Source organism: Melanotaenia boesemani, chromosome 9 (assembly GCF_017639745.1).
Source record: "Melanotaenia boesemani isolate fMelBoe1 chromosome 9, fMelBoe1.pri, whole genome shotgun sequence".
In the NCBI taxonomy this organism is placed as follows: domain Eukaryota; kingdom Metazoa; phylum Chordata; class Actinopteri; order Atheriniformes; family Melanotaeniidae; genus Melanotaenia; species Melanotaenia boesemani.
The window spans coordinates 12,677,556-12,690,487 of NC_055690.1; the positions used below are offsets into that span (position 1 = coordinate 12,677,556).

A 12,932-nucleotide genomic window follows, 5' to 3' on the forward strand; every position below is an offset into this window, starting at 1 on the left:
TACTCCGATAAGCTACGTTTTATTTCTTCGTCTTGACGCAACTCCTTGTGAGCTTACGTAGAGTGCGCGCGACAGAATTTTCAGAGTCAAGAAGACGGAAGTGCAGATACACACACGTATATATTATATGGCTGAGACGCTCATTTCTTACGCACAAGAGCTGCCTGGGCTGTCTTCAACGCAAAATTTCTGGGGACTGTTCTGTCAAATTTGATGATTTATTAACTGGTTGTAACATTTAGAGACACGTGCAGCAGTGAGGGAGACAAAGATAAACACGACTAATACTAATCCGTATTAAGGGAAAAGCAGGTGAGCATGAAATATGCCCGTATCTGTATACCTAAGACATTCTATTATCTGCTTTATCGCCTTATCAGTGTCGACTCTAACGATGAGATATTCTTTATCTTTACCATTCAACAGTTTTCTTTCAGGTTGTTTATGATTATTGAGTGAAGTAATAATAGTTAAGTAACTTTTTTAATATTTCAGGTGTCATCATGGCGCCCCACCCTCTAATCCAGGCAATCATTGACTTCTCTGCTGGAGCAATTGGTGGGTTATAGTTAAGTTGTTTATTTATTAATACCGTTTTTATTTATATTGTTTTGGGGTCTGTGTACTCCTTGGTAGTACAACTCATAACTGTGTAATTAGAGGCATCTTTTATTTTGTCTTTGCTCTCTCTTTAGCTAAAAATGCCAAATGTTACGCATGCTGAATTTCCCAGACTTTACCATTAAATAACGTATTTGTTGGCAGAATTTTTGTTTTATTAATTTCTTTTTAAAACATGTTGTAGAATTTCATATTTGTAATGTGCAGATGGAAAGATGGCTTCATAACATAGAAGTGTTTCATGTAGGATGGGTCTATTCAGTGTTAAATAAATGAAAATATTATTTATTGCTGTTGATTATTGTAGTTCCTGTAGTCTCTCTCTCTCTCTCTCTCTCTCTCTTTATTTAAACTTAGGCAGAGCCATGGTCATTGAGCTTTTAGTTTACAGGCTCTTCTCTTTTGGTTCCAGCTTCCTACTGGAACATGAAACACAGAACCCCCTTTCTGCTTTTAAAACAAAGCTTTGAGTTCATGTGTAATAGATTATATTGATTTAATTGACATACCTGTGACCAATGTGTTGTGTTCCTTCAGTCTCTTTTGTTGTATTCCGGCTTTACGTTGGGACACACTTGTGTTTGATAATTGCTATGCAAATATTTAGATAAAATTAAGTTAAAAATCTAAAATCAGTCAAACACTGGTTAGTTCCCTCCTTCAGGTGAGGGGTAAAATAACTTAACGTTGACTTAAAAGATGCACAGAATTTACCAGCAAGTTCCATAACTACCTAATTATTAATGATTAACAGACAAATTTGGTGGTCTTTAACTTTATTTTCAAAAAGATGAATGTTTATGTTAAATTACAGCTAAATGGATGTATGTACATCTATATGAGAAGTGTGATAGTAAGAGAAGTTTCTTCTTCTAATGCCTTACTTCAGGTGGGACAGCCTGTGTCCTGAGCGGCCAGCCATTTGACACAGCCAAGGTGAAGATGCAGACATTTCCTAGCATGTACCGTGGATTCATCCACTGTTTCATTTCAACCTTCAGACAGGTGGGACTCCGTGGCCTCTACAAAGGCACAACCCCAGCCCTCATAGCCAACATCACCGAAAACGCTGTGCTCTTCTTGAGTTACGGCCTTTGCCAGGATGCAGTTCGCCTTTTATTGGGACTGAATAAAGGGGCTGATCTCAGGTTTGATACAGATATTTTTTATTTCCATGATAAGTTGGATAAATAGCTGTGTTGAGCATCAGTTTGATAAGCCAGTATCATGTGATAAAAAATACTGACCCAAGAATGTTTGTTCAGCTTTCAAACCCTCCCTACAACTTAGTAGGATCATAATTATCACTAATTTTTCCTGTTTATTTACAAAAGATGATTTCATGCAGTGTTCATCTATCAAGAGTTACTCTTTTTCTCTGTTTGACCTTGGTGTAGTAAAGCATTTCTTTACTTACTTTGCTTCAAAACAACACTATGTGATGATATTGAATATCCCTGGTTCTTTTGTCCATTAAAGACTAAATAATTAACCGAATAAAAACTAATGAATGCTGCCGTTTGTAGTGTAGTTGTTTTGATCACAATTAATCCTCGTTTGCCCCCAAATAGAAGTTAAACATCTAGATAGGGTATATATGTAAAGGTGCAGAGATTGTGAAGCAAATGACTGAGGAGGCCTTTTAGACTTCATGTCAGGCCCAGGTATTTTCAATGTTCAAGTCAACTACACCTCCCGGGCGCCGGCCATACAAAATGTGAAACAAAAACAAAAAGCAAGCTCAGGTGGGAATGCTACTACAACAAATTTTTTTTTCTCAGAAGACAGACCAGTATGGTTACTCTGGTCTACTGGAGAAGACACACCTGCAGTACCCTCATATTTAAATTATTCAGCCATTTTTCAGTGCAGTTGTTAACATACTGGCTGTAAAACAGGTGTCCCTGTCTGCTTACCCAAAACTAAGCTAACTCACCTCTAGTCTTCCAAGGTTACGAGCAGCAGATATTTATGCACCATATACTGCTGGGTTGGAGAAGCAACTCCCCCCTCCCCCATTATTGCTATGGAAAACAGAAAATTGACTGAGCTCCAAAACAAATGTACACCAGCATATTTGCACTAACCTTCCTATTGGTCATACAAATCCACAACTCTAATCACACATTTTACTGAACAACAAAACACAATTCTCTCAGGTGTTGCACACCTTGCAATTAGACGGAGGGCGGAACAACACCTAAAATTGTAATAGGTGTCTAAAACAGCTGCTGCTGGGTTATATACATACCAACGCCACCTCATTGGTCCCTCCGCCTAAACTGCTTGGAACATTCGACATCTGAGGGCTGTCTCACGAAACCTAGATAAGGGATTAAGCCAGGATTTCCCAGTTAGCCTGGCTGAATTCTTGATTTGGTTTTACAAGAGTAATGGCACATACTGTAGTTAACCACACCCAGTCAGAAGTAACTAGTCAAAAATGACTTTTCGGGCAGTTTTCATTCAGTCTGATGTTCCTTTCTCTTTATTGGTTATTTAGCAATAAAACTAGGCTCACAAATTACAATTCAGTTATAGCATTTAACCCTTTAGGGGCCAGACTTAAAAAAATAGTATGTAATGTTAAGGTATAAATATATATAGTCATATATCTATCAATAAAAAAATATAGGTGCTTCTTACACTTCTATAAAAGTTTGCTGAACCTATTGATAGTAGACATGCAGACATGTTTGATTGTTGGATGTAACTAAAGTGAAACATGTCTGATGGGGAATTGCTCTTTCAGAGAAGTTTCAGGACATCTAAGGACAAAGTGATTTTGGATAATGGAGGCCTTTTGTTGGCTCTCTTTGAGAAACCATTATTGGGAATGAAATGTAACCGCAAAGCGGGGAATTGGTCTTCGGTACAGCCGGTTTTCCATTTGATGCACTTATATGAGACATGCAGGTTTTATGTGCATCAACAGACTGCATCACAGTAAATGGCCTCTTATCTGTGGTTACAAGAGGCAGAAATGTTTAGATTCAAACTGTCTGTAATTATGAAGACAGAAGCCACACTGAAAGACTTTCTCGTTTACATGTTGTGTTCTACTCCTTGTCATTGCTCATCAGTGACATTCAGAAGGCATCTGCCGGGTCTTTAGCCTCCATCTTCTCTGCCATGGCGTTGTGTCCCACAGAGCTGGTCAAATGTCGTCTGCAGGCCATGCACGAAATGGAGGCAACTGGCAAGGTGGCGAAAGGACAAAGAAGGTTGGTGGGTCCAAACTGAGATGTTGGAATGAGCAGTGGAGTGGAGTCAAGTTGATTTCTGTCACTTCTAACATAGTTTTATTATATTTTAGCACAGTGTGGAGTGTTATTAATACTGTGTTGAAGACAAACGGCCCTCTGGGTTTCTATCAAGGACTGACATCTACCATTGTGAGAGAGGTTCCAGGTTATTTCTGCTTCTTTGGGGCCTATGAATTGTGTCGATCTAAATTTGCACAACACATGGGTACAGACAAGGAGAGTATAGGTGAGCTAATAGATTTACACTCTAAGGTTTAGTACATCTCTTAGGTTTGTGTACTCTGCCATCATGCTTTTGTATCTGCAGGTATTCTTCCACTCATGTTCAGCGGTGGGTTTGGAGGAGCTTGTCTTTGGCTCATAGTCTATCCCATTGACTGTGTGAAGTCCAGGATCCAGGTCTACTCTTTAGCTGGGAGGCAAGAGGGCTTTATGAAGACCTCCTTGAGTATCATACGCACCGAGGGTAAGATTTGGAGTTGCTTTTTCAAACTGTATTTGGACCCTTTTTTCTTTTTTTCCTTTTTTTGTAAATGTCTCACATTTTACGCTTCATGTTCCACTTCCTGCATCCAGTTGCTCTGGTCACATGCTCATATAATCACAGAGTCAGTAATCATGTTGTGTATTCAGTGGTATTTTGAGGGGACAAACAGAAGATGGAACAAAAGGCAACTAAAAACAATCCAGATAATTTATAAAAATTACTGTGGTTCTAATTATCTACTAAATAACACAGATCATATTTATTAAATCTGATAATTAACCAGTGCATACAGAGAGCTTGACATACAATTAGCATTTAGATTAAAAAAGGTTCTCCTTTAAATAAGGAGGAGACATTAATCAGAATGTACTAAACATGGGAAATAAGTGCTTTAGGGAACTCATTACTTCAAAATTACAGATGGAGTTGCTGAATAGAAGAAGCTAAAATAAAAGCTGTAATAATAATGATAAACTATTATTTATCATTATTCAGCTATATACAGTTCAATAATTAATTAATTTATGCATCAGAAATAAAATAAAGTAAAATAACATAAAAATAAATATAATAGTTGGCAGCAAATCAATCAGTACATAAGATCTAAAGTGTAAAGTAAAAAAGTTTAGGCTGTCTGATAACAATGTTATAAGAAATTTAAAAGAATGCTCTGACTCTGGTAATCAGATCTCCTCATGCACCTTGTTCCAGAGTTTAGAGCGTTTGACCACAGATGCTCTGATCCTAAATCGATTCTGTGGAACAAATAATCCTCCACCAGAGGAGCTCAGACTTATCCCAGGCTCATATGGTTCTGAAAGTCAACAATTTATTGTTGTACAAACAGTTGCAACCAACTTTTTGGTTCATTTTATGTCATTTCTTGTATATAAGTAGAAATATTTAATCACTTCTTTGCTTCCAGTTTTAGAAATAGCTTCCACAATCTCGCACTGGTGATAAAATTGACTATAACTTTTACAGGTGACTTTCTCTGAATGTCCAAACACACATGTATGGATGTTTAAGTACTTACTGCATGACATGCTGTTCTCTAACAAGGTGATTAACTACAAAAAAACTCAAAAAACTAAAACTATGAACTATGAATCGACCACTTAATATCTTGACTCATTGATAATTTTAAACATATTTAATATATTTAATATATATTTAATCATACTGTTCATATTTTAATATCATAATACCAAGATGATACCAAAGGTGTGGCATATACAGTAATGGTGAAGGTGAGTTAAAGTATTTGTGATTAGGTATTTTTTTATAATAATTGTAACTAGTTAAAGCGTAAGAACTAAATAAGTCGAATAGTCAGTTGTTAGTATAAATAGAGAGCAGTTTATATTTTAGGGGATGTGTAACATTGCAGCAGGTTCAGCGCTGCATCAGCGTCACTTAGGATAACAAAATTCAAATATAAAAGTAAACCCTGTGATAGAAATTATTGTGTGAGCTGGCCTAAAACTTTATTAAAGCTGTCATAAGATGAAGCATTACTGTTACACTTACAAATTATCATGTGGCCTTTTCACACTAAAAACAAAACTTAAAGACGCTTGCCATTTCTCTTTGTAGCTTCCCCTTTTTCTATCTACTAGCAGGGTGGAGTAAAGGGCAAAAGATCATGATGAGTCTAGTTCCTTTTTATGTAGAACTCTCTCCAAATAGTTCAGTTTTATGAAGAACTCTCTACGTTGCCCCTAGCAACAGCTATTAATAGAGATCTCCATCAAGTCATGATGATGATGATGACAGTTGGTAATGGCGTGATCAGAGATCTATATAACTTTGTGACACTTCCTTGTTTGTTTAAAGAGATCTCTCTGCATGCTCGATTGCATGTTTTTTTTTATTTCTCTTTGCTGTAATAAACTTGTGAAAGACAGTTTGACTCGGCATCATTTTTGATTCTTCCCACGATGATTTTTCCAGCACAACCCAAACCTGTGAAAACTTAAAATGCACCACTGAGGACAGTGTGGATGCATCTTCTTACTAATTTGCCCAAGCTGGAGGCCTATGCATCTGTAGGGAATGATCTCATCTCTCTCATCCCACAGGCTTTGCTGCTCTGTACTCCGGCCTGACTCCTACTATGATACGCACCTTCCCTGCCAATGGAGCGCTGTTCCTGGCTTACGAGTTTAGCCGCAAGTTTATGATGGATGCTGCTGGTGCCTGATGAGAAGGGTCTTCCCACTTCAAGCAACTATTCAGATGAAACACTGCCTTCAGTATTTCTAAAATAAATATTAAAGTTGATTTGCATCTCAATGTTTGAAATCTAAGTATGAGTTTAACTTGTAGGACTGAAGATTTTGCAACAATATATACACCTCGTTTCTGTGCTGGTCGCGGTTATGTAAAATAAAGTTTTAAACAAGTCTTAATGTCTTAAAAAAATATTTTATCTGAAATGCAAATGATTCAACTACATCAGTTTCTTTTTTCAATTTTCCACTTTCCATTGTAAATTATGAAACACAACTTCAGGAAACAGTACAATTGCAGCAGGAAAGATGCAGCTTGCAAAGTTTAGTCTGAATATGACCATTCATATATATATATATATATATATATATATATATATATATATATATATATATATATATATATATACACATATATATATATGCATATATATAGCATCATGTTGTAAACTGGCAACCTTGTAACTGGAATTTTTGATAGAAAATTAATAATTCAAAGTGAGCACTGTGTGTGAAAACTTGCTGTTTTCATCTTGTTAAGGGGAGATACACATCTCCTTACACAATCTCTTGTTTCAAGACTTGGATAGCCCTGATTATTTATTTAGAAGTTGCAGTCAACAAGTGAAAGACTCCGCCTGGACTAGCATGTAAGGAGATAAAGGGTAACCATGTGAGCTGAACTTTAACCCTTCCACTATAAGAGGTTTATGTTACATGTCCGTAGCCACTGGATGAATCCAGCAGTCGCACGCCTAATGGGAGTGTGAGTTTATGTTTCTGTCCCTGTCTCCTTCATGGACAGAGGCAAGAAGGAAATAGATAGACCACACCCCACAGAGCAAAAGAGAGAGGTAAACACTGTTCTGTCTCACAGGCAACTCTAATGATCTCAACCACATCCAGCACAGCAGAGATGGTTACGCAAGGTAAACTTGAAATTAACGTCAATAATGTGGAAGGTAAATACTTTTTATGATCTTTTGATAAGTGAGTGCTTAATTATGACTGTTTTATTATGATTGTTTTTATTAGTAGTAGTAGTTGGAGCAGTGGTAGTATTGTTAACAATTTTACAAAATAAGCACTGAAACTGTAACCATGTAAGTAATGATAGATACACAAAAGTTTAAATATGAGAACATTGAACATTTTGCCTAAAGATACAAACATGAATTATAAATACACACAATTTTTCTGTAATATAATGCATATAATGTAACTTTTTTCCTATAATAAGAACAATGTTCCTTGGAGTTTTACATAGATTTATTCATCATCCTTTCCAGTGACTGCCTGGCGTATTTCCCAACCTCCTTCTCCCTCCCTGTATTCAGATCATTATTTTCAGTTTGTAAACCTGATTTGTAATCCAGACTGGAAAATGTTCCTATTATATATGACAGGGTTTCAGCTCAGTCATTTAATGTGATCCATTGGTTTATTTATCTAGATAACATAAAAATCAGCATTATATGAATGCAGTTGTTTCAAATGAGACTAAAGTGGATTATAATTTGACTTAAATGGGATATTATAGGACTATGCTGAAATGGAGCCACTTGAGGTGTATCTTTAATGTATGTATCTGAATGGAGGCTTCCAGTCAACCGCTTTTGTTAATTTTTGCATATTTATTCCAATGATTCAAGAGACTTTTTGTCAGTGAAAATTTTATTTCTCCATAGTTATTGTTTCCCATAGGGGACGCTGTTCTGAAATGTCTCATTGGTAGTCAAAACCTTTCATCCATTAATTGTTGACATAACCAGGGAATACATTTGCATAATGTCTGCATAGTGTCTAGTTTGGTTCTCCACAAACAGGAGAAGCAGCTGCCTCGTACTCCATCATAAGAAAAGTAAGATCTGATGGAACCTCTCAGGATGTGTTTTAGATGGAAGTGGCTGCAGTAATGTACAGAATGAAGTTTGAGGGGAACAGAATAGTTTTTTTTAGCATTTAAATTTATTTCAGAGGCTCCAAAACTTGAATGATAAACTAGTGCATAAGCATTATATAGTTGTTCCACATCATTCCATTATTTCAGATTTTGCATTAATCTCTTTTGCTGACATAAGTGTGTTGTCGTTTAGTAAATATTTTAAAAACCATCTAAAAGTAATATTCAGGAGATAAATGACTTAACACAGTCAAACTCAGACTGAAGGTGACAGTAATTTAAAGCGGGTACATCAATAATTCAGTAAGTTGACACAACATTGCATGACTGAGGTGAATCTGAAGTCACCTGGCTTCCTTCAGAGCTTAATTACATTATTAGTGATATATGCGATGTGAGTGTGAATCCAACATGACTGTTGCCTAGCATTATAAATGTTTTGTGTTTCTTCTAACAAAAGGTTCTTTCCTATTGGATCATATTACTGTTTAGTTGGCTGTCAACAAACCCACTGCAATGACTCTACACCACCGTCATGAGTGTCTTTTTCTTTCCACAGATAAAAACGCATCGAGACTGGGATGCTTTGGTTGGATGTTGGTAATTGTGTCACTCATCTTTGTTGTGGCAACCTTCCCGATCACACTGTTCATGTGTGTTAAGGTAGAGCATGTTTCTACTGCTTTTTAGGGTTTGATCTTTTTTTTAATTTGAGAAAGATTATGTGTACTGATGTTGCTGCATCCCACAGAGTCATATTTCTCTTTACACTGATTAGTAGTTGATTTATGTGGTTTGTTGTCTCTTGTGTCCAGATAGTGCAGGAATATGAGCGAGCGGTCATTTTCAGACTTGGCCGGATTGCAGACAGGAAACCTAAAGGGCCGGGTTTGTGGTTTATTATACATATTACACCATGATCTAATATAGAAGTTGGTATCTAGGATGAACACCTGCTTAGAAAGTATTTTTTAAAAACAGTATAATGTGGTGTTTGTCTCTTTCCAGGACTTTTCTTTGTTTTGCCCTGCACTGATAACTTTGTGAAAGTTGATCTGAGGACTGTGTCCTTTGATATACCTCCTCAAGAAGTAAGTTTACCCCAATTTTTTTTGTTTTTCATTTGCTTCTCTTCATGTCAATCTCTCTTTGATTTATTAATTAATTAATTTACTTTAACTTTTGCAGATTCTGACCAAAGACTCTGTGACGGTGTCTGTGGATGGTGTGGTATACTTCCGGATACACTGCCCGATCTCATCTGTGGCCAATGTGTCTAACGCACACTCATCTACACGACTACTTGCTCAAACCACTTTGAGGAACGTCCTTGGCACTAAAAACCTTGCTGAACTTCTATCTGACAGAGAGGGCATTTCACTCAGTATGCAGGTAGGATGAAGCCACACTGTAAGACACATGATTGCAAAGTAGTGGTTGCAGAAAAAAATGAAAAAGCCCAGGGGCCTTATTTACCTGTGCGTAGCAAAGCAAACTACTGGTGGCGTCTGCTGCGCACTTCTACTTTCAGATTTATAAAAGCTTGCGCACACACATTCTACACCTGTTTCCATTTATAAATCAGACTCAACTCTAAAGGGGGCGCACATGAGGGAACGCCTTCCCACGCCCACATGGTGGCTATAAATGGCCAGGTATGATACATATGCATCCCATCATTTGCATGATGTCTCATGACGGAAAAAAGAGTTAAGAAGTGTAATTTTTCAGGGTGTGAGACTGAAATCCTGATGGACCACGTTGAATAACATGAAAATGTCTCATTGGAAGGCATGGTGTGGGTATTACCTGTGTCAGAAGGGCAGAAAAGTGGTAGGAGGTGGCTGATCTTGTCAGCGCAGTTTCAGAAGGCAAGACACACCAGAGACATAGGACAATGTGGCTGGATGTCTCAGTCAGTAGAACATCCGATACCTGGAGTTGTGAATTGCTTTGGAGAAGGGTCTGCTAAATGACAGTAATGATTCCGGTAATTCCTTTTAATTTATAAAATAAGTATGTACAGATACATCTGAGATTGGTAGCAGTTGAATTAGTGTTAAATAATATTTCTTTCTAGTTGCCAGGTGCTCCACCTGGGTGGGAGGTGCTCCAGCTGGGTGGGCGGTGCTCCAGCTGGGTGGGTGGTGCAGAGGGACACAGTCACTGCTATTAACCAGGTGGACAAGGAGTTGCGGGAAATAAAGACTGTCTGGACAGAAATTGGGACAACAATTAAAAAAAAAAAAACATTGTGTAAGAATAAATAAATAAAAGGAAATCCACCTCTTGTGTGTTTCATTAGCATTGCTTCTAGACCTCCAGCCTCCAGTCTGCTTCCCGCACTGCTGAATGACTTTCACACTGACATGCTGGCAGGAGACTGTCACCTTCTTTAGCTGAATGTATTTTATATCATGTAAAGTTTTGTTTCACAATGACAGAACATATTTTAGTGGTTGAGGTTCTTATTAATATCATCTCCCTTTTTCCTGAAAATCCTGTCAGAATTAATTTGGGATGTGCATCTTTATTTCTGCAAACAGCTTTAACATGTGGTGTGACAGGTAATAGTGGGTTGTGCAAAAATGTCTCACATTTCCTTGATTTTATACTGTACCGTTGGTGTCACCGTTTCCCGTTTTCCCTGATTATACGCCTGGGTCAGAGTTGCCGTGGAGGTAGAAACATTTTCCCATCAAGTTTGGTTTTCATAAATCCCAAAAGTTGACTATATTTGGCGTACGCTGGTTTTTGTACCTACGCCAGCTTTATAAATAAGACCCCAGGAGTTAAAACTTAGAATTTGTGGGGGCAGAACAGAATCTTTAGGTCAACTTCTTTTGTCTACCTCTAATGCAAAGCATAGTGAGTGAGCCTTTAATAAACGAGTTAATTAAATCTAGATTTAATTGAGTGAGAGCTCTTACTCATCAGATTTTCCAAATACTTTTTGTGAAGCCTTAACTGATGGCTGTAACGTAAATGAGCCACACAGCCACTAGGGGGAAGAAAAACTTCAAAACAAGCTGAAACGGACCACTTTCCATTCAAACAAATATCTCTAAAAATGTTGGGAAGCTCCATAAACATGAAGAGTTGGGTCATAACCATCATTATTAAGAAATTACATTTTTTAAATATGGCTGTATTTGAAAAGGTATATAGGAAACTTGAGAGTCTGGTTTTTGATTTTATTCTGCAGGAAGCCCTGGATGAGGCCACTGATCCATGGGGTATCAAGGTGGAGCGTGTGGAGATCAAGGATGTGAAGCTGCCTCACCAGCTGCAGAGAGCTATGGCAGCAGAGGCAGAAGCCAGCCGGGAGGCAAGAGCAAAGGTGTGGAAAGCAGTGGAAGGTTTAATTTCCTTTTCATGAGTAACAACCACGCAAAAGAAAGAATTCTGAGGGAAAATTTGAAGAAATACTTATACTGTTTCAGATTATTGCAGCAGAAGGAGAGATGAAGGCCTCCAGGGCTCTAAAAGAAGCGGCTCTAGTGATAGCTGAGGCCCCTTCTGCTCTTCAGCTGCGATACCTGCAGACTCTCAACACCATCGCAACGGAGAAGAACTCCACCATTATCTTCCCTATGCCCATAGATATATTACAGAGTTTCATGCCAAGAAAATGAGAAATCTCACATCAGTACGTTCAATATAAGCTAAATTAAGTCCGATTTGCACTGATACTAGTGTTATATTGTTGATTCAACAACTAGAAAGCTTCAGTGGTACCACTATATTGTGTGATTTAGGAGACTTGATGTGTTTGTTACTGCTCCTCAAACACACTAAGTTTGTAGTTTTTATTTTGTAACTTAGAAAGCTATAAGCTATGCATCAAAATGCATATACACACCAAATCCCACAAATATATACTTTATGTGTATGCTTACTGTGATTTAATATTTAAATACAAAGTGCAACATATACAGTATAGCCATTAACTGTCATCATTGACCACAATATTTTAAAAAGCTAAGCTACAGTTTCCCCTCTGGAAGAGGGCACATGTCTAAATGTTTCAACAGAATATACCAGAAATATGAAACAAAAGTAATGCACAAGCATAAGGTCATGCTTTCATATAAACTAATCCAGAGAACAAATTTCTGAAATACCTAATACAATCTTTTCACTGAAGTCCTGTAAACAATCAACAGAAGTCCTAAGATCCATGTAATGCACCAGCCCTCTCTGACTTTGGATATGAACTGTAAACAAAAGCTTTGATTCTAGTGTTGAACAAACATTCAGTAAATAAGTACAACATCATGTCCACAGGACACAGGAGCAATCAGTGCAATCGGAGTACCTGATCAGAGCAAATTCCTAGGAGTTGATAAATGTTATCAACTTATCATCCGAAGAGTCAATGCAGCTACAATGAAATGCTTGTTTGATCTGCTTTTCACATTGTA

General features: G+C 37.4%; 2 protein-coding genes across 3 annotated transcripts; both read left to right on the forward strand.

The window, feature by feature from the left end:
• Positions 1-99: 99 nt before the first annotated feature.
• On the forward strand, positions 100-6,792 carry slc25a15a (solute carrier family 25 member 15a). Of its 2 annotated transcripts, XM_041993828.1 has the most exons (7): positions 100-312; positions 496-558; positions 1,511-1,769; positions 3,705-3,845; positions 3,938-4,113; positions 4,195-4,353; positions 6,456-6,791. In XM_041993828.1, the coding sequence occupies exons 2-7, from the start codon at positions 504-506 to the stop codon at positions 6,575-6,577; spliced, it is 912 nt and encodes a 303-aa protein (XP_041849762.1). In that variant the 5' UTR covers positions 100-312; positions 496-503; the 3' UTR covers positions 6,578-6,791. The 2 variants fall into 2 exon arrangements, with proteins under 2 accessions (XP_041849762.1, XP_041849763.1); XM_041993829.1 differs by lacking the exon at positions 100-312 and having other exon boundaries at positions 499-558; positions 6,456-6,792.
• Positions 6,793-7,446: 654 nt separating this feature from the next.
• Positions 7,447-12,692, forward strand: stoml3a (stomatin (EPB72)-like 3a). The gene is made up of 7 exons (XM_041995410.1): positions 7,447-7,567; positions 9,068-9,171; positions 9,324-9,396; positions 9,517-9,599; positions 9,697-9,900; positions 11,714-11,848; positions 11,952-12,692. The coding sequence occupies exons 1-7, from the start codon at positions 7,492-7,494 to the stop codon at positions 12,141-12,143; spliced, it is 867 nt and encodes a 288-aa protein (XP_041851344.1). The 5' UTR covers positions 7,447-7,491; the 3' UTR covers positions 12,144-12,692.
• Positions 12,693-12,932: the final 240 nt, after the last annotated feature.